The following is a 27,126-nucleotide window of genomic DNA, read 5'->3' as shown; positions in this document are numbered from 1 at the left end:
AATAAGAGTAAAAGCCTAAACAAAATGAGAAATAATATAATAATAAAAATGACAAAATTAGTATAACAATTAATATAAGAAAATTCGTATGATCTGGATTTTTTCCTTTGGAAATTGTTCATAAGAATAGGATCCAATAATTATAAATGAAAATCACATGCATATATAATCTATTGTATAATTTAAATTAAATTTAGTTCATGTATAAAATGGTACCTAAAATAATTAGTAAAAAATTTTTGTTGTTGTTAAAATAACGTTGTATCATACCCTAAACCCTAAGGAAAAGTAAAACACAATCAATAAGGATACGGAAACTCTCAAGAGCTAATTCTACACAGCTTTGCCAAGGTCTTGATCCAAAATATCACACGTTGACTCTCCCCCGTAGACTCCAATTTCATCAAAATTCCGTCCACTGTTACACCCCCTACCGGCCCCGTATGTTGAATAGAAAAGGCAAAATTACTCGAGTATGCCAAGTAAGATCTTAAAAGATCAACCTTTATGGTTTTCTCATGGTTTGCCAAATTTCTCGACCAAGCCCATGCCGGCTCGAGTCGCAAGGTTAGTCAATGAGTTTTGGGCATCCCCACGAGTACAAGTATAAGTCGATGAGATAGCTCTTCAATCGACTTAGAGTCAAACACAAGTATAAATTTCAAGTATGAACAAGTCAGTTATCAAATCAATTTGTATCTCACATCTAATCATGAAAGTTAATTTGAGAAAAAATATTTTTGACAATAGAATTATTTTGAATTTAGTCAACAAGTTGAGATATTTTAAACAATAAAAGTGAAATATTTTGGGAACTTAGTTGTTTATTTTCCCATTATTAAAAATTGCTATATTTTAGCAATTGTTGCCATTGACTTTTGATTCTGTAGACTAATTTTTATCAGTGCAAAATTAGTTTTATTAACAATAATTGAAGTTCCATTGATCTGAGGATTGGCATTTTATTGCAATTATTTTATATGTAAATATTTAACCTAAGTAATAAAATAAATAATAGCTACTTAAAAAAAGGAAAATTGGTGCTCAATTGATTGTGGTGTAAAATATTAGTATACAATTAACTAGAGTTTGAAATGGAATTAAATTTATTTAGTATTTTACTGCTACCAACTTTGATCCCATTTAATTGTTAAAGAAAAAATAATAGAGACGTAGAGACTGGAATTGGTTCCTTAGTGTGAAAAAAGAAAGTTTTTCTAAACTAATGCTGCATGAAATTCTGGATGCATATGAAATTAGAAATGTGATAACTTTGCAATTCATTCTTGTTCATGATGAATTTCTTAGCTTCTACATAGAATAGCAATTTTTTTCGTTCAGCATGTTTCATGATGAATTTCTTCGATTCTATATAGAATCACAATTTTTTCGTTCAGCATGAAAACATTATTTTTTTGTCATATTGATGACTTTTGCTTTTAAGATTATCTACATGTCGGTGGTTAGTATTATTGACAAGGTTAGAGGTCATGGAAAATGTTACTAATCTTAGGAGAAATTATGTATTGTAAAAATGATTTAATAATTTTCTATTAAGCATAACTACTGCATACAAAAGGAAAAGATATTTGATTTTATTTTGCTTTGATTAGAAGAACTTGTACTAGTAATAAAGGAAATTTCAATTCAACAATCAACGTACACATGATTACAGTAATTTTTTAGTCATTTAGACTAATATATGCCATTAAGTAGTCAGATTTAGTCGTTTGTGAATTCATAATTTTAACAGGTTACATAAAATTCATTTATAGAAAATATGGTGATGTCCAGATAAGTGTAATTCTATATATAACTCGAAAGATTTGTTGTTACTGTTATCCAAACTTTCTAACATTTCACAAATTCAAAAATAATTCAAAATTTATAATATGACAAATTATTCTTACATATTTTATAAGGTCATATGCAAAAAAAAAAAGGTTTTCATAGAATATTTAAAATGCTTAAAACATATAACATTTATAAATGATACGTACAATTGTGTATCATACATTTACATTACGAGTAATTACTAATTATAATACTAAGCTTCAATTATTAATTAAAAAATCTTAGCATTATTTCAAATAAACTTCCTAATACTTGTTTCATATAAGTTTCTTTAAGTAAAATAGTAAATTTAGACCACAAACTAGTAAGTTTTGATGATTAACCAAATTTACTATTCTATCAACAATATTTACTATTAATCTATAAAACTTACTATTACTTGAACTAAACTTACTCTCAAAAACTAAGTTTCAGATATAGAGTAGTAATTTACTTCAAAAAAAAAGTAAGTTCCATATTTATTCAAATTTACTTTTTGAGACATAAAAGTTACTAATTTATTGAGTTAACTTACTATTTTTTATGTAAAACTTACAAACCAAAATTTTAGGTACTATTTTTTTTAGATGACTAGTACAACAGGTAATCAAATGGTCACTAAAAGTATTTTTACCTATTATATCAGATAAAAACAGTTTTGTTATCATAACGATCGTTACTTCAGACTTTTCCATATATATATATATATATATATATAAATAACAAGAATGAAGAATAAAGTTCAACTTAACCGTTCAGGTTGCCTAATTAACAGGGGGAAGGTTCTTATTGAAAGTTTAGGTTTCAAATTTTGGATCTCACAGTTGAAGATGAAAATTGAGCAGGGAGATTTTTCCGCACTAAATTTTTTGGTTTGGTAATGGTTTAGAAAACAAAGTACTATACAAGAGGAGTTAAAAGAGCTTTTCACTTTTCACATGCAGTCTTTACTGTTTAATACCAACGTATTATTTTCCCACCTTTTGCAGGTAATTGAGCCGTAGAGATCAAGGTTGTGTTTTCTTGTTTCCTTTTCCATTCGCCTTGTAGTTATTTAGGCAATCAGCAACCAAGTTTGAATTGGAGGTAATATTGATTGAAGGTAAATTAGGAACTTCAAGCCTCTCCTATTTTTCTTTCTTAATTATTTTTGGGACAAATGATCTTAGCCCTTTATCAACACAATAAAGATGATAAAATGCGAGTTAAAGCCCGAACTCATTTCTCATTTCTAACAAAAAGGAATGGGTAAAAAACCTTAACGACCACTAAACTATTGGTTGGATCATGTTTTAGGGTCTGTTTGGTTGGAAGTAAAATGTTTTCCTTGGGAAAATATTTTCCGTGGAAGTAATTTTCCATGAAAATCATTTCCCTTTCATCATTTTCAGGTGTTTGGTTAGCTTATTGAAAATATTTTCTTACTTCATTTTTCTGGTGTTTGTTTAACTTTTGAAATATTTTCACTTTTATCTCTATCTTTACTTTCTACACATTATAACTACATACTTCTTCCCATGCAAAATAAGAAAATTTATCTCATTGTTTAACTTTAAAAAATCTTGGAGAAATGTATATATGAATAAAAAATATCTCCTTAAGCAATAAACAAATTGTTGGCCATTTAGTATCAAATATCAATCACATGCAATGCTTATTGTGACATATATCTTGCACTCTCACTGCTGAAAGTTTTTCTAGAAAAGAATGTCCCTATTATACATAACTAATTACTAGCATAGGATGAACATGATGAGGTTTTTTTTTTAATTTTGAATATACTAGGGGGAGGGTTGGGTAGTACCGGGGGGGGGGAGTGTAAGGAAGAGGTATTGGATTCGAGTCCTCCTGTTTACACTAAAAAAAAAAAGAACATACTACAAGATGTTTTTAGTAAGTTTGGAACATACTACAGGCGGGATGCATGTATTTCAGAAAACAACTTCAGTAAGTTTGGAAGGGAAGTTGTTTTCCATAAGATGAGTGAAAATATTTTACATAGGAAAATGTTTTCAGTAACTTTTGTGCAACCAAACACGGGAAATTAGGAAAATGTTTTCCTGGAAAACATTTTCACCCGAAACAAACGGACCCTTAATCGTCAAACTATTTTTCGCCAGCAATTGGCCACTAAACAACATGATTAGTAAATCCGTGACCATTTGATCGATCATTGCTCTTAATATGTGAAATTAGCAGTTAATTTGTAAAATAGAGTGACATAGTTGTTAGACAAAATTGCCTTTGCACTTTGCCACGGGTAGTGCTAATTTTATAGATTAAGAGCAATTATTCACTAAATGATCACGGATTTACTAACTAAGTTGTTTAGCGGCTAATTAGTGACGAAAAATAGTTTGATGGCCAAAACATTATCCGACCAATAATTTAGTAGCCGCTAAGGTTTTTCGCCCAAAAGAAATATATAAGAGCAAGGATTGAGTGGCATTGTCTCTTTAGTTGGTCTAGATAATAGAATTGATATCATGTTTTCCTGCCAATTTGGATTTGAACCTCTTTTGGGACATTTACCCTTCACATAGAACTTGTTTAGTACGTCTTATCCCTCCATATGATTGGCGGGCTATTGCACGAGGCGGGGTTTCTCCAGTGTACACTCTAAGAAGCAGTTCCGGATTCCCTTGTCAAAAAAAAAAAAAGAAAAGGATTGAGTAGCACAAAATCTTTTCTAGTCTTTGTTTTTAATCAATCGATGTTTGTTTATTTTATACCTGCTCCTACTTTAGTCTATTTTAAGGAGGAGGGCCCAACTGGGCCCAATGAGGAATCGACAGTGACTGAACCATCATCGAATCAGACGAGTGCACCACGTACCTATATGGATTAAAACCACTTAAAGTGGTAAGCCACATATAGTGATAAATGGTGGAAGGTAAAATTTGAACTCTTAACGCCCCACTCCATCCAACCTTAAAGGTTATGGTGGTGGCCAACAGCCCTATTGGTTAAATCTTTTCTAGTCTTAGGCGAAAGAAAAAGCGCCACTGTAAAAGCGTGATAATTTTGTTGATAAATATTGTTGACTGGCACAATTAAAATGGCTAATGCACACATTCATAGTCTAAGCTTAATTTTTGTTCGTGGAAATTACGCGAAGGAAATTGGCGAGAAACCTGCGTTGTAGACAACAGGACCTTGGCAACCTTGGCACTAAAACTATTGAAAGCAGTTGGATTCGGAAAAATCAAAGTCAAGGGATGGTCACGACCTTGGCCACCTAAGCACTATAAAAGCATGATAATTATGGTGATGAATTTTTTATGCCATACTTTGAAGGATTTCTTGAGATGTCGTCCATTGTTGCACACATGATTTAAGGATGTCCCAATTATAGATGACGCGGAGAAACTTATTAGGATTAAATCCATTTGATCTGACAGATAGAGAGGCTCTGGTTTTCTATTATGTTTATGTATTATGATAACACGACAAAGGACCTACTTTCATTTGTTTCCAGACTTATAACAACATCAAACTCTTTATAACATTTCTCGGGACCTTTATTTACTAATAAAAAGGATAAAAAAGTCCATACCTTTTTTTTAGTGTAAACTGGAGGTTATAAATTAGAAATCTCTCATTTACATTTCCTCCATTAATACGACTCAACTCATCCCTTCCAATCACCTTTTTTTTTAGAGTAAAAAACTTGAAGATCTCTTAAGCTGTCATGGTTGTCCATTTTTTAACTCTCGATCTATTTTTTTATCCCCGACTATCTCTTGAACAATTAAAAGTGTATAGTTTAAGGAATTTGGCCATTTTAAACATAAATTCTGCCAAAATTCTTCGGCATTTTTGTCCGACCATAATCTAAAGTATTGAAAACTTGATAAAAAAATGTATCGAGAGTAGGAGTAGAAGTCTTGAAAAGAGAAAACCCTTAATTTTCCTTGAACTCTTCATTGAATTTCTCTACAAAAATCCTAAATTTATTGATTTCATACCCGAGTGGCCAAAATTTCATTAGATCTTTTATGTCCCTCTCAAGTATGAAATCAATGAATTTGGAAATTTTATAGAGAAATTTATGAAGTGTTCAAGGAAAACGAAAGGTTTTCTTTTCTTAGAACTTCTACTCCTACCCTCAATACTTTTGATTAATTTCTTGATGCTTTTGATTAATGTTGGAAAAAAATATCCTTCAATTCCGTTTGGATTTATGTATAAATGGCAAGAAGTTCTTAAACTATGCACTTTTAATTATTCAGGGGCCAGTTGGAGATAAAAAAATAGATCAGGACCAAAAGTGGACAACGATTATAGTTCAAGAACTCCCAAAGTTTTTTACTCTTTTTTTGTTATCTTACAATTTATAGAAAGGATATATGGTTGTAAATTCACACACACACACACACACACACATATATATATGTGTGTGTGTGTACGTGTGTTTCTAAACCTAATTTACATGGTTAAAAGATCACTGGAATGCCATTAATATTTAGCAAAAGTTAATTTTAAAGAGTATCTCAATTGTCGCTTATTACAATAAACTTGTTTGGATTCCAGAATAATTGAAATGACACCAATGCAGCTCAACCCCTCAATTATTTTGCTTAGAATCCATAATAAGTATAGAAAACAAGAAAACAAGCCCAACATTCATCCAGAGGTGCAAGTGGGGCAAGCCCTTAATTATATTCTTGATCTTTTCCTTCCGTGTGGGCACGTAAAGCCTAGAAATTCCTGGAAATTGGACATTACCTCAAGTGTATTAAAGTTCGTTTCCATTTGGTGAAGTTAATCTATTGAATTTTCAAAAAAAAAAATCCCCTTTTGAGAAACAAGCTTCGGGTATTTGTCATAGTTTGATAATTCAATTAAGTATTCCACATAATCAAAAGAAGACAAAACCCCCACTAGCCTGCAGCACATTGTTGTTGACATACATATCCCTGGACAACTAAGAACTGCAAGGACACTACACCAGAAAACAAAAGAGGATTTTTGTTAAAAAAAAATGAAAAAAGATTTTGTGTCTCTCATGGCAGATTCAAACTTGTACGTATTAAACAGATCCTACTTAACATGTCCAAAATAAATAATATCCCAGAAATTAGGTTAATCGTGTTCAGACAAGATCCACAATCCATATCGTGCCCGGTCACGGTTGAGAAGATTAATTAATCCAAACTTAATCTCTTCTAATATTATATAACCCATACCCCATGTGAACAATTTGGAGAACAATTATTTATTGGGTCAAATAGACTACGAGTTTTTTATGCAAATTCAAATTCGGACAACTACCAATTTCGCTATGCGAATAGGGGGGACAATTTCGTCGGTTCATGAGTTAGAAGTCTTGTTGAAATAAACTATGTCATATCTTGTAAACGATGGTATTCATCCACTTCCTTTGATTAGTAGCTATCTTCTATTCAGTGGATAGGTCTGTATCACGTTTGAAACAATTAAAGATTTAGACAATAAGAAGATTGAAAGAAACAGTCAGCTTAAGGGGAATACGATGGTCCTATTTGAAAGATTATATGACACAGTATGCCTAATTGAAGGAATTGCTTAGTTTAGTTAAAATTGATGTGAGATAATCAAAATGTATTCTAATTGCTTGCTGGAAAGGTGGTGAGGCCAGACAAGTTGTCTGCACACAAGATGGGACTTAGACAGCAGAATTGGAGCAAATGACGAGAGGTATGGTGCAGCCTTATCTGTAATGGCCGCAAAATTGTCCTACTATATATATAATTATCAGCAAACAGTAGGTGGCTTAGAGGGTGGAGGTTGATGGCAGTAGATCACCTTGATTTCTAAATGATTATCCAATTCCTTTGGAGGGCTTAGGGGTGGGGGCCGGGTGAGTCATCTCACCTTGAGAAATGCTATGTATTGTCCCATGAAAATGACAATTATTATTCATTAGTTTCTTTACGAAAATTAAACTTTTTTTGAAAAGAACTTTATATAAACTTTAAAATTACCATATACCACGGACAATGAAATGAGGGTGAGCTGATTACTTAGTCATTCTATAAGTTGGTAAGCGCTTGACCCAGGAATTAAAGAAATCAAATGCAAAATTCTTAGGTCATGTTTCTTATTTAACCAAACAACATGTTTTAGGAAAATAAATTGCTCCCTAGATTTTTATTTTTATTTTTATTTTCCATTCCTAACTTTTCCCTACTTTTTTACTCAGACTACGAGGAATTTTACACAACACAGGCCATCATGTTCCAAGACAAGAAAGTTGATCCGGATCTCATTGTGGTTGCATTTCGAGTGACGAGTCCATTTGATGCAGATGATTGGCTCACGGGTTTGCATGAGTTGGAATGGCTGTTGGATAGAATGGAAGGAGTTTACAGTTTTGAGAAGGGTGGTTTGGCATATTTTTCCGGGCTGTAGGTTTGATAAATCCTGGATTATCAAACCATGGTCCTCAAGATTATGTTAATCTAACCCGACTGGGGACTTTAGCTTCCTTAGCCTATTCTCCTCTGCTACCAGATTCAAAAAAAGATTGATGCTGCTGAAAAATACTATAGATTATGTATCAAATTTGCCCCAAAAAATTTCGTTTTTTGTTATATCGTTAGATTTCAGTCAATAGTCTCCCTTAGCTTTGCTGCAAGACACAATAGGAGGTCATTGGTTGATTGATATCAACTGCAACACAATGCAAAATCAAACAGAGGTCTATTTCGGGGATACCGAGTTTAGAATATATATATATATATATATATATATATGTATATATTTATCTCTATTGTTTTACTCAAAGAAATCTGTGATAGTCTAGTCCTTACGCTTTTGATTAATCAAGCTTCCGTCATAAGATTACTGCAGAAAAGGGAAAAGAAAAACTAATCAATCTCCCGTCTTAAGACTTTACAGAAAAAGAAAAGGAAAAAAAACTTCTTTCACAAGAATGGTAGCTAAAATGTTTGTTTTTTCCTTTATTCTGCTTTTGATTTTTAAAAAAAGAAAGTAACATAAACAAAATTTGTCTGGATTTAGAAGGGCTACAACATATTAGGCCCACTAGCAACTAACAAATGAAGGAAATATGGGTCCAAAATAATTAAACTACGCAAATGATTACTTTTCTCAATTGAGCACAAATCTGCTAATTACGTCCATTAGCAGATGAAATACGAGAATTCAAGAAAAAGGGATGCTAAAAAACTTAGACATCAACTAGATATGAGAAGACTTGTATTTTAGCATATAAAAGTAGATTACTTTATGAAAATCATTACTCGTCATGGGGGTAAGTGCAGTTTTTTTAATGCTATAGGAAAAATAGATGTATTTATCACGAACTCAGGAAAATTGGCAGCTGATGTTGAGTTAATGTACAAAAAGTTGCTTGAGAAATTTTTTGCCCAAAAATTTTGCCCAAGAAAGTTCGTGAAACCATACATTTCATTTCCCCCTGTATCTAAAGCTTAGCAAGCAATTTCACCCAGCCCGAAGATTTTTTTTTTTCTACTTAGCCCAAAGAATTGGGTGTTCAACAAGTACACATGGTCAAGGCTATTCAGCTATCTGTCATATCTTGGCCAAAGGTTCCATGAACTCAAGAAAATTGGCAGCTGATGTTGGAATGGGGATTACATCCGGATTGGCTGTGTGGTTGAGTTACTTTACAGAAATTCTTTTTGTATTGCTGTGCATCTTAGGATGTGTAAAATGATTCTTTAGATCATTAGAGATGACTGTTGATTTAACAGGGGAAGATTCCCTTTGTAAAGTTGATTTTCTCATGATTAATAAAAGTACAAATTTTGTGAAAATTTTTTTTCATTCAAGTTTGAATTTTTTTTTCTCATGACTGTAGATTTTCGCAATTTTGAATTTAAAAGAAAAAGTTTATTCAAGTTTTCGATATTTTTCTACGTGTGAGATAAACAAGTCAAAGTTGGTCCTTTCCTAATAAGTACTATTTCAGTCAATTCCTTAAAAAAAAAAAAAAAAAAACGGTTGGCTAAGCAGCAAAAGGATTATAGCAAAAGCCTGCTGACTAGTCGTTATCAGATTGTTCAACCTGGGTTATGCGCATGACCAAATAAGTGATTACGAAGAAACATCGTTTAGGCGATCGCAAATTCTGACTTGTTCATATTGTTTTGGGCTTAGGGTTAAGGTTTATTTTTCTTCTTTACACTTTGAACAATCAGTTGACCGTGATTGTGACGATTTGTCTCCTCTCTGAAGATGTCGTCTTCCCTATACCCCAATCTAAGCACTATTTTTCTTCAGTTACATTGCCCTTCTCCCCTTTTCATCTACATCATTTTTAACCCATCTGTGGAATCCCATCTTTTTGACAAATTCAAACTGCGACGACTGCTAATGATCTTACTCGGCTATAAATACATATATATGCAGGGCAATGGTTCTCATTCAAGAAAACACCACATCGTTTAACCATCTACCCAGCAATAGAAATTTTATCACATAGCTATAGTTTGAACTATAAATCAGTTGACCCTTGAGACTTTGACGCAACAACATATCTATCTACCCAATGAGTACCATTGCTTCTAAGCTAGATATGGCCTCCGAAGAAGATTTCTGTAAAGATTATTTGCTGCTCAATCCAAAAGAAGCTGGTTTTAGCGACCTCCTTCGCATCTTCTATTCACGCGAATTATATAAAAGAGACTTCTTTGATGCCCCGGAGGCAGACAGCCTAAGAGGCCTCCGCCGCCGATGGGTAGTTTTTGTGTCTGTCGTGGCTCAGATGCTCCTCCTTCAGTTGAAAAAACCTTTGGCTGGCCTAGGATCTACTCTGGAGCTGTTGCTGAATTATCCATCCAGCAATGGTGGCTTTGGCGGACTTTTACTGCATTTTCTTACGGGTTTGTTTGAATTTCTGTTTTATTTATGTTGGATGTTCCATTAATTCATATACATTACCTCGCCGGAAAAATCATAGGCGTAAATTCATTGCTGCATGCATGCATGCAAAAGCATATTATTATGCAACACAGGGAAACTGGATTAGGCACCAATTTTTGGTGTCAAATCGTAGTCTATTTGACATAGATCAATAAAATGTGGAAGGCAACTTTTGATTAGCTAGAGAAAAGAATGATCATAGCGGCCATTGAAATCTTGTATATGTTTCATGGAGATCGTTGTTTATTTCATGCAACGAGCCAAATAATACGGTAACTGTATGGCCTTGTGTATGCTTTAATTGCAGGAAATGTAGTAAAGCCAGACAGGTCGGCTGCAAATTTTAGGTCGCTAGTTGCGAATGTGGACACGCGAGTGGATTTAGACGGAAGGATCAAAGCTAATGACGAGAGGTATGGTGCGGCCTTGTCTATAATGGCCGCTAAATTAGCCTATGAAAATGAAGCCTTCGCCAGAACTGTGGTCACAGATCACTGGCAGGTAATTTATATGTAATTTCAGGACGTGCAATGCAAGTTTCATGTTATATTGCCTGGAACAAGTTTCAAGTCTTTTTTTTTTCTTTTTTCCAATTCTACTCTTGCAGATGGAATTCTTGGGCTCCTTCAACTTTTGGAATGGTCAGTGGCTCCGTTCTCCTCTTTATGTGAAATTTTACTCATTTCTTTTTCTTGTCAAAAGACAACCATTTCTTGCCACTCATTGTTGCTGACCATTTTGGTCTCTTAGTGTAGTGGTGATAATGCGTATAATTAAGTTGCAAATTAACATGAATGATGGCCATACTTTAACATGTCAAAATGCACATTAACAAGTTTCCTGGTTATCGGAAAATACAACCTATATATTTTGTTTGATATAAGAAAAATGCAAAAGCTGACTATATATGAAGGAAACTAATGAATTTAGACAAGTTGGACTTCAAATTCTCTACTCAGTCTTTTGTTCCCTGAACTTGGAATTTTTTAGTGAAAGTTCCAAGGTTTTTCCTGGTTTTAAGCTGATGCATGCATTTACGTTTTCATGGAAAGCCAAAATATTCAGGACAATATTGTTAGTCAAGAGTTGAGAAATTATTGAAAGTAAACGAATAACTCTTTTAGCAAAGTAATGCAATTCTGAAGTTTGATTTACAATTTACAACTTGTCTACCCATTCCATTCAGATTATGAGGAATCATACACAACACAAGCCATCATTTTCGAAGACAAGATAACTAGTGCTGATTCTAACCTGATTGAGGTGGCATTTCGAGGGACACAACCGTTTGAAGCTGATGATTGGCGTACGGATTTGGATATTTCGTGGTATGATATCCAAGGAGTGGGTAAGATTCATGCTGGATTTATGAAAGCCTTAGGCTTACAAAAACGAAAGGGTTGGCCAAAGAAAATTGAGCAAGGCTCAGGTGGAAAAGACTATGCCTATTACACAATAAGGGAAATTTTGAGAAATAGATTGAGGGAAAATCAGAATGCAAAATTCGTGGTAACTGGACACAGCTTAGGAGGGGCGTTGGCAATTTTGTTTCCTGCCATACTGATTTTACATGAAGAAAATGAGCTATTGGAAAGAATGGAAGGAGTGTACACTTTCGGGCAGCCTAGAGTTGGAGATGAGCAATTTGGGGAGTTTATGAAGGACAAGCTTAGATTTTATGGTGTAAACTATTGCAGATATGTCTACAACAATGATATAGTTCCAAGAGTACCGTTTGATGACAAAACCCTCATGTTCAAGCACTTTGGCCTTTGTTTATACTTCAACAGCCGCTACCGAGGGCAGGTAAAAAAAAAACTTTATTCCTTTCTTTATCTATTCCCCAGTATTTTTTTTCCTTGTATTATTTTATGGGAGTGATCTTATAATTCTTTTTCTCTTATTTTGGAACTAAAACCGAAACAGATTCTAGACGAAGAACCAAACAAGAACTACTTTTCACTGCTGTCGTTTATACCCAAGCATTTGAATGCCGTTTACGAGCTGATTAGGAGCTTCATTATCCCTTTCACGAGAGGAATGGAGTATAGAGAAGGGTCGTCTGTGATCATTTCTAGGTTGATAGGATTGGTCATTCCTGGATTACCAGATCATGGTCCTCAGGACTATGATAACGCCACCAGATTGGGGACCTTACCCTTCTGGGACCCTCCGTTGAAAGGCCTGAAACAAGAATGACATATATGTTGGCAAACAAAACCAAGCATAGAAGTATTTATTTATTAGTTTTATTGGAGTTAGATTTTTAGTAGTTGTGTGATTTAGGAATTTGTGTTTAATTTCTTATGTAAGTGATTTCTTTTCCAACAAGTTTGGTAGAGTATAAATAAAACATTATTTTGGATGCTTTGTAGAAAGATTTTGGAAGAGTTTGTCAAGTTTTCTATTGTGGTGTAATTTTTTTAAGTGTTTGAGATTTCAATAATATTCTAAGTTGATTGTTTTCTTTTTTTCACATATATTTCAAGCGATTGTTTTATCCCTTCAATTTTATAACTCTACACGCATTGATTATTCTTATTAGAATCCTAAAATTTTGGTTCGTACAATAGGTACACAAAATGATATAGAGGAATCATACACCAAAACCAAAGATTGCTACTTTTATGACAAAACCATAATGATCAAAATAGGATTCCCTTTTTGGCTTCCTTAACTTTGCAATAATGTAGTCATAATGGTTATTTTGGGGATCATTAGATTTTTTTTTTCCATTTATTTTAGAGCAACGTCTAAGGCAGTCAAGCAAGCTGCTGCTCTTCTCATCAAGCATACGTTTTCGTATTTCTACTTTTCTCTAGAAAACTTGTTTTGACAAAGACCACTTTATCATGATTTAACCTACTTACAAAGTCCCAGTCTAAGCCAATACCAGTTTGGACGCTCAAATGTTTTTTTTTAAAAAAAAAAGAAAAGAAAAAGCCTTCATTATGATGATGATGCTATTTGCTCACCATAGATTTTGGTTTGTAAGTTGATCCAAAATGACAATGTCTGATGTCAATTCTTTCACGAGAATTTGCTTTTATGTTGGTCCATAGTGTTGCTAAGGTATTGCGACAGTCTTGTACGTACCATATCATTTGTTGCATGTGACTTTAGGTTTTGTTTGAAAGCTTTGATGGTGGCTCTAGCTTCTTCTGGAAAATTTTAACTGCTACAAAGCTGCAAATGCCTCGACCACTACTAGAAATGTTCAATTGAGTTTCACATGTTTGAGTTATCCAGATTGAATTATTTGACTGCAACACTTGGCTATGAAACGTGGATATGATGAACTTAACTATTGGATTTTGATCCAATGGAAATGTTCAATTGAGCATCATCATCATAATGAAGGCCTTTTTTTTTGTTAATTTGAGTGTCCAAACTGGTATTGGCTTAGATTGGGACTTTTAGGACGAGTTTACTAATGTGACATCACTACAACAAAATAACTTTTAACGGCATTTAAAAGTGTTCGTATAAATAATCTAACCTGACACTTTACCTTTCCTCACACCTCGGACGAGTGTCGTCCCTTCCAATGTGGGGATAGGCTCGTAACATCTAAATGTGTCAGGAAAGCTATGCTGTTATAGCATCCCATTTGCCAACAAAAATTTCTTTTCTTGATAATCGAAAGTGTCAGGATAGCTATAGTACAACATTAGGATATCGAATTCTATGCTGACACTTTTAATTGCCAGGAATATTTTTTTTCTTTGATAGAGAAACAACCTGCAGGTAGTGCTCCCTACCATACATTCCGTCAATCAGAAACCCAATAGACTAGTAAAATTATCCCAAAGAACAGCATGCATATAGGAATCTAAAAGCAAAAGTCAATGCTCAAATATACTTTGTTGAACTAAAAGTCAGGAACAAGTACTAACATAGCAAATCCCTAACAAGGACAAACTTGAAAGATTCTCTTGTGCACAAACTAAAAGATTCTCTTCCCTAACAAGTAGAAAGAACTTGCAGTAGCTTCCAAACTTTCCAATGAAATGAGAACCTTCAGTCATAACCACGAATACCCCATCAATCTTCAGCTGGTTCACCTGTGCACAAAGTTTGTTGGGATCATTAGATCATCCTAGCTAGCAATAAAATTCCATAAAAGCCACAATGTAAGTAAGTGCATATATTACCAAAGCAATTGGTGCACCAAGTGCATCTTGAATTGTTTGTTGCAAATCATACGGTCTAATCAATTGGTCACTTGGACTCATTGCAACTTGTATCTGTATTTCATACTAGTTTGGTCCAAGAGCTTGTCCCCCGACCTCATCCAATGTGGTTCCGAAGATGAGCAAATGACTTTTTTCCGGTTGTGTGGTTCATCTTCTTTTCCCCTCTAGCTTTCTTGTTCCTCTCACTTAGTTTCTAAATTTCAAAATCATAACCAAGATTACAGCATTGAATAAACACAATTTTATTAAGAATGTTGTAGCTGATTTGTACCTTCGCTTCTTCACTTTTCCAATAAGTCCAAAGTTTTATCCATTGCTCTTCCTGAACCCTTACATCCTTTTGAAACCGAGCTTCAGCATTTGGCACAGTAGGATCAAAATATGTAGCCTTTAAATCTGCCTTCCAACTTCTCCATTTTTTGCCAATAGATCTTAAGGTCCAAGCTTCCAGTCCCATAGGCAAAACAAACCTTTTCTGAAACATAATTAGGAAAAAGAAAATTAACATAAATTCACAATAAATTTTTTATAAAGTATACATAATACAAAAGCCACCATTACCTTTTATGAAAAAATTCATTAATGTGTGAAAAGCATAAGGAACCACTTACAAAAGCTAATCTTCAGTGTAGTTTGTATGTCTCTCGCATATCTTAGTCCACTTCTTGAACCCATTGACAGAGCATTGTGCAGTAAAGATTGCTGCTGCTGCTAAGAGAGACGGGGGGAACCTAAGCATTTCATACTCGAAGAGGCACAGCTTAACGATAAAGAAGGACAGAAGCTCCAACTAGTCATCAGAAGATTATTGTCAGTTATTAGGCAGATCAAGATAGTGCAAAAAATTCACATACACTAAATACGAAACAATACCTTTTTATTAGATTGAGCAGCTTTAAGAAAGCGCCTCATGAAGACATAAGGAGTAGGCACTGAAAGATTAAACTGCAAGGTATTGATCATTAAGCTCTCCTGCAGCAAGTCACAGTTCAATTTTAGTTATATGACAAAGGAAACCTTCATATATCAAAGATCAACTCATAGACAATAGACGTCATAACAAACCTACTATCTCAAGCATGTCATTTCTGGAGTAAGCCCTGTCAGAAATCAATATGAGGTCTTCAACGACAGGAACAGAAACTTCTTCATACTTACAAGCCAGAAGCATTGCTGTCACTCCAACAAGTTGAAGTTTCTTGCGTACCACAGAGACTGTTTTTAAGAACCTATCTATTAGATTGAAAGTTAAATACAAGGTCTCATCCATCAGTTCAAACTTGTAATGCACCTGTACATTCAGAACTACAGTGTTAGCCGCAACCTTTTTCTTACTTCTGACAGTTCAGAATTTGTAGGAATGCCAAAGTAATGTGAAATTATTTCTTTACCTCTATCAGCCAATCAATAAGAATGCCCCCTCATCCTCTCATTGATGTCAAATTGCCGTGCCATGTAGTTAGATGGGACACAGCTAGATATCTACATGCGAATAATGAAATAAAACTGAAATAAAGATAAGAGTCTGTCGGCAAATGAGGGATCAAATATCTGCAAATCTTTTTTTTTTTTTGGGCAAAAGCCGCAAGACATTACTGTCACTTCTTTCAAACACTACCATATATCACAATTAAGAACTGGTTGTTACTTTTTTTTTCCTCTTAAGCAGGAATTAGAAGAAATCTGTAAAGACAACAGTGCTCAATTCGAGTAGCAGTTAGCAAAGATGCTTCAGTTTTTTTTTTTGAGGTAAAGACCCCTTTTATTTTATTGCCCGTAACACAAACCTACAAATTGAGCATAGGCCGGTCACGCAGACAGTCCTTTAATAAGTCTAAGAGAAGGAAAACCTAGTTTGTCCATCCTGACTGCCTCTCTACCTAGCTGTGGAAGGGTGTATGCTTGGTCATAAACTCTAATCGGGTCATGCGGATGCAAGAGACTCAATGATGCTTCTATTAAATCAAGTGAATTAATTCAAATTGAATAAACTAGGTTCTCTCTTTCACTGGCCTATCAACATGTATCCTTGTAAGACTCTTTCACATGAAGTATCTGGTGACATGAGATTTATCTGTAATCACTTTTCTAAGATTCACCAGTTTCTCGGTTATCTACTTGACATTTTATCGAACAGGTTATGGGCAACAAATCCGTAACAAAATAGTCGCACGAATCAAGTAGACAACCGAGAGGAATAAAGCTGAACAACAAATGCACTCAAATCATAAACTATTACTACATCTATTTCAATCTCAAACATATGGGACTAATTCTAAATGTAATCAATTTAGGGCAAACTTTAAAACTTAACCCTCACAATTCAACACAATACAATACACAGTTTCAAGAATAGCTAATAATGTCCAATAAAATCTCAAGAAAAAAAGGGAACAACTTGAAGAATGGAAAACTTCTTTACGGTGACATTTAGCAAAAGCATTATCTAATTGCTCACAAAATAAAAAAAAATTACCATGCAATTACATACCTTCAATGGGAAAATAAGGAAAGTTTGTTTGCAGGGAGATTTGGCAAAAAAAAACTCCAAGTGTTTTGGCGTTCGAGATAATTTGCAGAGGATAGTTTGTCGCGGAGAGAGTGTTTCTTGTGAGAGAGATAAGAAGAAGCAAAAAAGAAGCAAAATCTAATTCCAAAACTTAACCCTGCAACACTCAAGAGCGCCTAACAATGTCACATGAGTTGAAGTACTCGAGCATGTACAAAAGGAATGCCCACTTTTTCTTTTATTTTCTTTAGGGTTAATTTAACATACCTCCTCTGAGGTTTTTGACAATTACAGAAAGCTCCCCTCAAGTTCTAAACTCCACTGCTATGGAGTACGATCTTGATTTATTTTATCAGTTCCCAATTTGTGTGATGTTATTCTAATTTTCCATTGCTTTTAGTGGTGCAAGTTGATGCGGAGGAAACAAAACACAAAAACTTCCATTCACCTGCAGATGTTGCTAAAAGCACAGCAGTTTCATTCTTCGTATTTCTGAGCAAGTTCAGTAAAGGTATTAAAGTTTTGTGTCTGCTTTATCTTTTTTTATAACTTTAATTTGTTTTGGGGGAAAATAATGAAACAGTAAATGATATTAGTTCTTTTGCCACTAAGTTGGTTTTCCAAACAACTTTTTACTTTTCCAACATGTTATCTCACTTAAAGTACATCAAGAAAAAAATACTACACCATTATTCTGTAAGTAAGGTTTCCAACTATACTTCATTTCAATGCAAACGTAAATCTTTTGCATACTTACTTGTCTTGTCTTTCTACTTGACGCACGAATAAGGGAGCTGTCGGAAATAAAGAACTTAGACTTGTAGATTTTGTCTGCGAGGAGATAGAAGAGAAAGATATCAATTTTGTTCAGGAATACTTCTTCCCCAATGACAATACCCCTAACTTACACTTAGCCATAGAGCATGGAGTTTTTCAACTTGTACAAGAGTGTTTAAATCGTTTTCTTGATCTAATTTGGTATGCAGACAAACATACCGAACGGTTGTTATTGCATGCAGCTATTGAGCATCGTCGTCGAGTGGAGATATTCAATCTCATGGTTGCTTTGATCGGAAAAAACACAAAGGCCCATGCCCATTTAAACGTTGAAGGGGCAAATAATTGCCTTCATTTGGGAGCAAAATTGGCTTCTATGCCTCGACTCCATTCTGTCCCTGGTCTTGCATTTCATATGCAGCGAGAATTGCAACGGTTTGACATTGAGTAGCAGCAGTGTTGATTAGACGTGCAAAGATGGCAATTATGTGAAGGAGAAATAAGAAATGAAAAAAAAAAGCATAAAGACATTGTAAATTAATTATTATATAATGATGAAAATGACTTTACACAAACTGGAATTAAAATAGTAATTGATATGGAAGAGGTCATAGATTCTGGAATAGAATCCTCAAGAAATGCCGATTTGTAAGTAAACCGGGAATGAGGATCAAGAACACAAAGGAAATATATTCCAAAGCTACCTTCTGTCCAAAGTCACAAATACTCTGACCAAATTGATGATGGAACTTGTTACATATTCTGAACATGAAGTGACCTGTTAACTGCTAGCGTAAAACAGCACTTAACATGGCAAAACGGTTTTACTAAAACCCGTCTAAAACGGCAGACCATCTCTCATCGCTCAATTTCTGAAGAGAGTTTTTGATTACTCTATCTGCCTGTATTCTATCACAAGGCTAGCCTGGAATCCATATGTTCACAAGGGAAGAATATTCATCCTTACAGCGTATTCTTAAACTAATCACTGCAGCTCCCGGTGGCTTGCTTGATAATCTGCCAAGTTTTTTGCATGGCCAGACAAAAGATAAAGGGTGAGAACCGAGAAATGAATGCAGCAATCACTCAATAGATTCTCTTAAAGCTAGTGTAGTATGCTGGTGATAAAGTTGCATTGCAGAAACCAGTCAATCCCAGAAAAGAGCAAATTAATGTACTTTTTTGTCCTATGTTTCTAAACTTTATTCCAGGCTTATCTAATGACGCCAATACAGGAGACATTCCTTAAGTAAATTAGAGACAATCATCACTTAAAATTAACTAAAAATTTAAACTTCTGAACCAAAATAATTTTTCTCTTACGATTGTGAACCAGCCTTCTCTTTGGCCCCTGGCAGTATTAGATTAATTTTCTTATATTATGCGGCTCATGTCACGGCGTCTTGATTGATAATCCACCAAAACTTCCGACCTGCCCAGAGGCCCCAGTTCAGAAGAAAAGGGTGAGAACTGGAAAAAATGAACGTACCAGATTCCTAGACAATTCCTAAAGCTAGTACTATGCTTTTGCCCTATCCTGTGTCTCTTAAATTTCAATCCACGCTTAGTAAATTACTTTAATACTGAAGACTATCCTCATTTTGTTTAGAGACAATATAACTTAATCTTCGTACACCCAAATTATCTTTTTTTTTTTGTAACTCTATGTCGCATAAAATATTCAAATAAAATTCTTTATAGATCTACACCTTAATCAATCTATCCTACCCATTCTTAAGTTCCTAGTGTATATGGAATTACTTCATTATCTAGTACTAAATCAATGAGTAGGCAAAAGATAATTAAAAAAGATAATTAAGCTAATAAGAAAAGCTTTCATCATGTTGGAATAATTCATCATCTCAGATGCTGACTAATCCTTTCATCCATAAACATCAAAATACTAAAAGAAGGAAAAAACAGAACATCCCCTGCCATGATTATGTGGTGACCAGACAAAATTAAAAGCTCTTTTTGTTTTTGGAATACTCTTTTTATCAGCAAAATCTAATTCCAAAACTTAACCCTGCAACACTCAAGAGATCATTCCCAACAATGTCACATGAGTTGAAGTACTTTTGATTCGAGCATGTACAAAAACGAAATCAGCAAAAGTACTTATCATGTACTTTTGATTCGAGTATAGTTGCACATCATCACGCGGGCACGTCATGACTGAAGGACACCTATAAATCAGCAAAAACGAAAACTGAAACCCAAAATCAATCGAATTCAAGTAGAACACATCTAAACTACCACACGAAATTGAACAAACAATTAAAAGGAACAATTGGGTTGCCTCCCAAGGAGCGCCTTTCTTTAATGTCTTTGGCTAGACATGGTAAAGTGTCACTGATTAGGACACGGTGGTGCGTCTAGCCGCATTGTCTCCACCTCTCTACCTGAAAATCCTTCGTAATAATATTTGAGACGGTGTCCATTCACCACAAATTTGTTGTCTGTCTTAGCACTTCGGATCTCAACTGCACCATATGGAAAAACGTGAGTAACAATAAAAGGTCCAATCCAACGGGAACGTAGCTTACCTGGAAATAGCTTGAGCCTTGATTGGTATAGGAGGACCTTCTGACCAACTTCAAATGTTTTCCTTGAAATTTGTTGGTCATGAAATGTTCGGCTTCTCTCCTTATAAATTAATGCATTTTCGTAGGCTTCGTTCCGAATCTCCTCCAATTCTTGCAAATCCAACTTCCGTTGGGCACCGGCCTCCTCTAGATTCATGTTGCATTGCTTTATCGCCCAAAAAGCCTTGTGCTCAAACTCTACTGGAAGGTGACACGGCTTCCCAAATACCAACCTGTACGGTGACATCCCTATAGGAGTCTTGTACGCCATCCGATAGGCCCAGAGTGCGTCCTCCAACCTTTGGCTCCAGTCTTTCCTATCAGGGCGCACCATTTTATCTAAAATGGACTTAATCTCCCGATTCGACACCTCTGCTTGACCATTGGTCTGAGGGTGGTATGACGTTGAGACCCTGTGGAGTACACCATACTTGCGAAACAACGCAGCTATGGTTCTGTTGCAGAAGTGCGTTCCCCTATCACTGACAATAGCTCTTGGCATTCCAAATCGCACAAAAATATTAGACCTGATAAAATCTGCAACTACTTTCGAGTCATTAGTTCGAGTGGCCTTAGCCTCCACCCATTTAGACACATAATCAACTGCCAGCAAAATATATATAAAACCAAAAGAAGTAGGAAAAGGCCCCATGAAATCTATACCCCAAACATCAAAAATTTCAACAAAAATCAACGGGACTTGGGGCATTTGATCTCTACGGGCTATATTACCTACCCTTTGACAGCGATCACATGACTTACAAAACACATAGGCATCCTTAAACAATGAAGGCCAATAAAATCCACTTTCTAAAACCTTATGAGCAGTTCTCTTGGGTCCAAAATGACCTCCACAGGCAAAAGTATGACAAAAAGCTAAAATTGATTGAAATTCCATTTCACTTACACATCTCCGCATCACTTGGTCTGCACACCTCTTCCATAGGTACGGGTCATCCCAGATGAAGTACTTGGCGTCGCTCTTCAATTTATCCCTCTTCGACTTTGGCCAACCTGCAGGAAAATTACCAGTTACCAAATAATTGACCAGATCAGCATACCAAGGCAATTGAGAATTTAAAGAAAATAAATGCTCTTCAGGGAATGCATCCCTCAATGGTTCCTTATCCTCTCCAACGGGTATACGACTCAGATGGTCAGCTACTAAATTCTCTGAGCCCCTTTTATCCCTTATTTCCAGGTCAAATTCCTGTAGTAGCAATATCCACCTGATGAGCCTTGGCTTTGCATCTTTCTTGGTCATCAGGTACCTTAATGCTGCATGATCAGAAAATACAATCACTTTAGCACCTAACAGATATGACCTGAATTTTTCTAGAGCAAAAATAACTGCAAGCAGCTCCTTCTCAGTAGTGGAGTAATTCAACTGGGCCCCATTCAGGGCGCGGGATGCATAATAGATAACGTGAGCTGCCTTTCCCATTCTTTGCCCCAACACAGCCCCTACAGCATGATCACTGGCATCGCACATGATCTCAAATGGTAGACTCCAGTCAGGGGGCTGGATGATTGGGGGTGAGGTCAACAACTCTTTCAACTTGTCGAAGGCTTTCTCACATTTGGCATCGAATTCGAAGGTCACCTCCTTTTGTAGGAGTTGGAACAACGGGGCTCCAATTTTTGAAAAATCCTTGATGAACCTCCGGTAAAAACCTGCATGTCCAAGAAAAGAGCGTACCTCCCGCACACTAGCGGGGTAAGGCAAAGCAGATATAATATCTATTTTAGCCCTGTCAACCTCGATGCCCTTAGACGATACAATATGACCCAGGACTATCCCGTGCTCAACCATAAAATGACATTTTTCCCAATTAAGCACAAGATTAGTCTCTATACACCTTATCAGGATCAATTTCAGGTTATCTAAACATGTATCAAAACTATCACCATACACACTGAAATCATCCATGAAAACTTCAATTATTTTCTCCACATATTCAGAAAAAATACTTACCATACACCTCTGGAATGTTGCAGGTGCATTGCACAACCCGAATGGCATTCGTCTATAGGCAAAGGTCCCGAACGGGCACGTGAAGGTTGTCTTCTCTTGATCCTCTGGTGCAATTGCTATCTGAAAATATCCTGAAAATCCATCCAAAAAGCAATAGTAAGCTCTACAAGCTAAACGTTCAATCATTTGGTCAATGAAAGGAAGAGGGAAATGGTCCTTTTTGGTGACGGCGTTCAGCCTGCGGTAGTCAATACACTGCCTCCATCCAGTGGGTTTCCGCACTGGCACGAGTTCACCCGTTTGGTTGGCCTCTACCGTCACTCCTGCCTTCTTTGGGACTACCTGGACCGGGCTCACCCAAGGGCTATCTGATATTGCAAAAATAATCCCCACATCTAACAATTTCAAAATTTCCTTCTTCACCACCTCCATCATGAGGGGGTTAAGCCTCCTTTGAGCCTGTCGTACAGGTTTGGCATCCTCATCTAGTCTAATCCGGTGCATACAGATGGCCGGGCTGATCCCCTTAATGTCCGCAATTGTCCAACCTATCGTTTCTTTATGCTCTCTAAGGACCCGGATCAGTTTCTCCTCCTGGGTTTTTGACAGTGCCGATGAGATAATCACCGGGAGTGTCTCATTATCACCCAGATATGCATATTTCAGGTGCTCTGGTAGAGGTTTCAACTCCAGTACAGGTGCCTGCACCACAGATGGCAATACCCTCTGGTGAGGTTCGGGAGTAAAAATAGGTAAGACTTCATACCTTTTCGTGGTGGTCTGCAATGAGTGTAATGCACCTATTGTGCATTTTAGATCTTCACTCCACTCCACCTCAGGAGTTGTCTCCAACTCGAGGTGCTTGGTCAAAGCTACCTCCAACTCATCCCTGCCAACAGTTTCAAATACTTCCTGCACCGCAGGGTCAATAGCACTCACAGAGAAAACTGAGCTAAAGTTGGAGTTTGAGAGATATTTCATAGTATCAAAGATATTAAAGTGCACAGTTTCCCCATCAAATTCCATGGATAAGGTACCCTTATTAACATCAATTTTTGTTTGTGTTGTGCTCATAAAGGGTCTACCTAACAACAAAGGTGAGGGATCGGTGGAGTGGTCATCATCCATATCAAGTACATAAAAATCAGCTGGAAACACCAAATCATTTACTTTTACCAACACATCTTCAACCAACCCATCAGGATATGCATTAGTGCGGTCAGCTAATTGAATGATTATTCCAGTTTCTTTTAATGGACCTAGCTTTAAAGAAGCATATATAGATTTAGGCATGACATTAATTGATGCTCCCAAGTCCAACATGGCCCTTCTAATCACAGTGTTCCCTATCCTACAGGGGATAGTAAACATACCTGGGTCCCCGCACTTGGGTGGAAACTTTCTCTGCAGGATCGCTGACACATTCTCCCCAACAATGACCCTCTCATCTCCCCTCAACCTCCTTCGGTTAACACACAAGTCCCTTAGGAATTTGGCATATTTTGGTACTTGTTTGATCGCGTCTAACAGGGGGATATTTATCTCAACCTTGCGAAAAACCTCCAAAATCTCCTTTTCCTTATCCTGCTTCTTCGATTTTTCCAACCTGCTAGGAAAAGGAGGCGGGTTAGTTTTAGCTGTAATTACTGGGTCAGGAAGTACCTTTGGGTCTGCACCATTGCTGTCCTCCCTTTCAAGCTCATTTTCGATCTTTTCCTCATCCTTATCCTTAGGGATCACAGGTTCAGGCCCCTGAATTTCCTTCCCGCTCCTCAGGGTCATGGCGCTCACATTCTTCGGGTTCAACTCAGGTTGAGATGGCAGCTTCCCTTGGTTCTGGGAATCCAAACGGTTGATTGTTGTGGCCATTTGACTTATCTGATTCCTTATATCCTGCATTTCGGAGTCCGTCCTTTGCTGATTTTGCACCATGGTTGTCATCATTTGTTGATTTTGCGCCATGGTTGTCATCACTTGTTTCATCATCTCCTCCAAAGATGGACCAGAACTTGGGGGCGGAGGTGGTCGGGATTGGTATTGCTGCTGGTACCCTGGTGGCTTATTTGGCACAAAGTTAGACTGCCTGTTCGGTGTAAAGTTGGGTTGCCTATTCCCTCCATAACTGAGGTTGGGATGATCTCTCCACCAGGGGTTGTAGGTGCTTGAGTAAGGGTCGTACTGCTTCCTTGGCGCGGGCGCGTGGTCAGCCATGTTCACCTGTTCTGCAGTTTCTTCCTGAATCATTGGGCACATATCTGCAGAGTGACCTATACCAGTGCAAATCCCGCATACCCTGGCTTGTGATGCATTTCTCACAGCCTGTTGCCTAACAAACGCAGTCAACTCAGTTAGCTGCTGCTGCATGGAGGGTGTCTCTACCTCATTCACCCTGCGTATTGGACAATCCTCTCTCGTACCGAATTGTTGTGAATTCTCTGCCATCCTCTCTATCAACTCCCGTGCTTCTTGAGGGGTTTTGTTCACCAGTGCCCCTCCACTTGCAGCATCAATTATGCTCCTGTCCCCGAAAAGGAGCCCCTCATAAAAATACTGAATGAGCAACTGCTCACTTATCTGGTGCTGGGGACACTTGTGCAACAAGAAGTTGAACCGTTCCCAATACTCATAGAGCGACTCCCCTGGATGCTGCTTGATCCCACAAATTTCTTTTCTTAGACTTGCAGCCCTGGACGCAGGAAAATATTTATCCAAAAATTTTTTCTTCAATTGGTCCCACGTGGTGATGCTACCTGGTGACAGGTAGTACAGCCAGTCCTTTGCAGAATCCTTCAAGGAAAAGGGAAATGCCCTCATTTTTATCTGCTCTTCTGTAATGCCCGGGGGCTTCATACTGTTGCACACGACATCAAACTCCTGCAAATGCTTATACGGCTCCTCACCTGGTAAACCATGAAAAGAGGGTAAAAGAGAAATCAGACCAGATTTTAACTCAAATGAAGTGTTTTCACTCAAACTCGGGAAAGTAATGCACAAAGGCTGCTGATTTAAATTAGGGGCAGCCAACTCCCTTAATGTTCGTGCATTAGCCATGGGAATTTCTTCTTGCTCCAAGTCACTCGAAGTGCCACCAAATGAATCTGTTGGTTCGACTCCTGACTCAGGTCTCTGAGATGTAGCACTAGAGTGCTCCTCTCTGAGCTGTCTGGTTTCCTTTCTCGTTCTACGCGCGGTCTTCTCTACCTCAGGGTCAAAAATCAAATCACCTGTACGAGAAGATCGAGGCATACACTAGAAGAAAACCAGAAGATTAGGACAAAAAATGAATTTAAAAAGAAACAAATAATAACGCCAGTCCCCGGCAACGGCGCCAAAAATTGACAGGTTGTCGAAGCCTGTGCAATAATAAAACCTGCTCGAACTAAAAGTAATTTCTGTAGATAGCGGTAAGCAGGGTCGAATCCACAGAGACTGGGAGTAATTGTTTCTTTTCAAATTCACAGTGACAAAAAGGGGGGTGTTTTTGTGTAGAAGGTGACACTCAAAGAAGTCCAAATAAAATCTAAGAAACTACTAAAAATTAAATAACAAAATATTAAAATCAAATGAGTAATAATTAAGGATCTAGCCAAGAAATAACTTCAGCAATGGTTCACCTAATTGATCATCGATGCAGAGCCAATTCCAATTATTTACCAATAAATAGGTTATAACTACCAAACAAGCGATGGCACTCAACCCCTCCTTACTGTGCCGGTGATCAAGGTACGCCCGTTAATCACTGCTCTAATTGAGAAATAATCCTAGGTACGCCCGTAGAATTTAATTCCCCAATTGCCTTACGTATTAGAGGAGCCCTATTCTAACCAAACAACACACTACCAGGGTTATTTTAGATTAGCCCGCGTATCCCCCCTGACACGAATCTAATCGTGTCAGTTGCCACTATTTTGAGGTAATTAAACAATTACGGATTCAATACCCCAATTGACAATAGATTACCAAATCAATTAATTATCTGGATCCAAGACAATCAACTAATTAAATAACCATAAGCATACTAATCAGAGAATACACGAATACCAATAAATAAAAGGGAAAGATTAAATTAAATCGATCTCACAGTTTTCAGGTGACCCAAAGCATCCGTCGTTTCTTGACTAGAACGAGGGGATTAGCTCATATTGGATGAACTAAGCCCGCGGGAAATTTCAGCAGAAGTCACGGCCATTGTATGCATTTCAAGAGCCGCAATTCGTCAAACACTTAGAAAGCAAATGTAAGGCACAGGTAAGAATTGAAGCCCTTTCTTGTTCCTAGCATCCGCAGAGCAAAATCATTCACAAGGTGCAAGAAGGAAAAGTCAAAGAAAGCTGACAAAAAGCTTCCTCCTCACATTCG

The 27,126-nt window shown here is 36.6% G+C and overlaps 3 protein-coding genes across 5 annotated transcripts in view; 1 reads left to right on the top strand and 2 right to left on the bottom strand.

Annotated features, from left to right (window-relative positions):
* The window catches only part of LOC113711208 (uncharacterized), a 195,439-nt gene extending 169,426 nt beyond the window's left edge, over window positions 1-26,013 (bottom strand). Inside the window, exons 1-4 of the mRNA XM_072066952.1 lie at window positions 24,027-26,013; window positions 23,191-23,852; window positions 21,687-23,097; window positions 20,799-21,551 (exon numbers count right to left, since the gene is read on the bottom strand). Coding sequence (XP_071923053.1) covers window positions 20,799-21,551; window positions 21,687-23,097; window positions 23,191-23,852; window positions 24,027-26,013 — 4,813 coding nt within the window. The remainder of the gene's footprint in view (window positions 1-20,798; window positions 21,552-21,686; window positions 23,098-23,190; window positions 23,853-24,026) is intronic.
* On the top strand, window positions 10,337-13,032 carry LOC113711210 (triacylglycerol lipase OBL1-like). The gene is made up of 5 exons (XM_027234388.2): window positions 10,337-10,685; window positions 11,033-11,226; window positions 11,333-11,366; window positions 11,912-12,531; window positions 12,652-13,032. Exons 1-5 carry the CDS (start codon window positions 10,352-10,354, stop codon window positions 12,922-12,924), a joined length of 1,455 nt encoding a protein of 484 aa, XP_027090189.1. The 5' UTR covers window positions 10,337-10,351; the 3' UTR covers window positions 12,925-13,032.
* On the bottom strand, window positions 14,484-17,911 carry LOC113711209 (cyclin-B2-2-like). Of its 3 annotated transcripts, XR_011821804.1 has the most exons (8): window positions 17,413-17,911; window positions 16,313-16,403; window positions 15,987-16,212; window positions 15,795-15,893; window positions 15,533-15,711; window positions 15,193-15,396; window positions 14,880-15,114; window positions 14,484-14,789 (listed from the first exon to the last, which is right to left on the bottom strand). XR_011821804.1 is itself a non-coding variant. In XM_072066867.1 (7 exons), the coding sequence occupies exons 3-5, from the start codon at window positions 16,189-16,191 to the stop codon at window positions 15,538-15,540; spliced, it is 474 nt and encodes a 157-aa protein (XP_071922968.1). In that variant the 5' UTR covers window positions 16,192-16,212; window positions 16,313-16,403; window positions 17,413-17,911; the 3' UTR covers window positions 14,978-15,114; window positions 15,193-15,396; window positions 15,533-15,537. The 3 variants fall into 3 exon arrangements, 2 of the variants coding, with proteins under 2 accessions (XP_071922968.1, XP_071922969.1); XM_072066867.1 differs by lacking the exon at window positions 14,484-14,789 and having other exon boundaries at window positions 14,978-15,114; window positions 15,991-16,212; XM_072066868.1 differs by lacking the exon at window positions 14,484-14,789 and having other exon boundaries at window positions 14,978-15,114; window positions 15,991-17,911.
* Window positions 26,014-27,126: the final 1,113 nt, after the last annotated feature.

The sequence above is a fragment of the Coffea arabica genome, chromosome 10e (assembly GCF_036785885.1).
Source record: "Coffea arabica cultivar ET-39 chromosome 10e, Coffea Arabica ET-39 HiFi, whole genome shotgun sequence".
NCBI lineage: Eukaryota > Viridiplantae > Streptophyta > Magnoliopsida > Gentianales > Rubiaceae > Coffea > Coffea arabica.
Note: the sequence above shows the minus strand (reverse complement) of the source record. Positions and strands in the feature narration are given on the sequence as shown.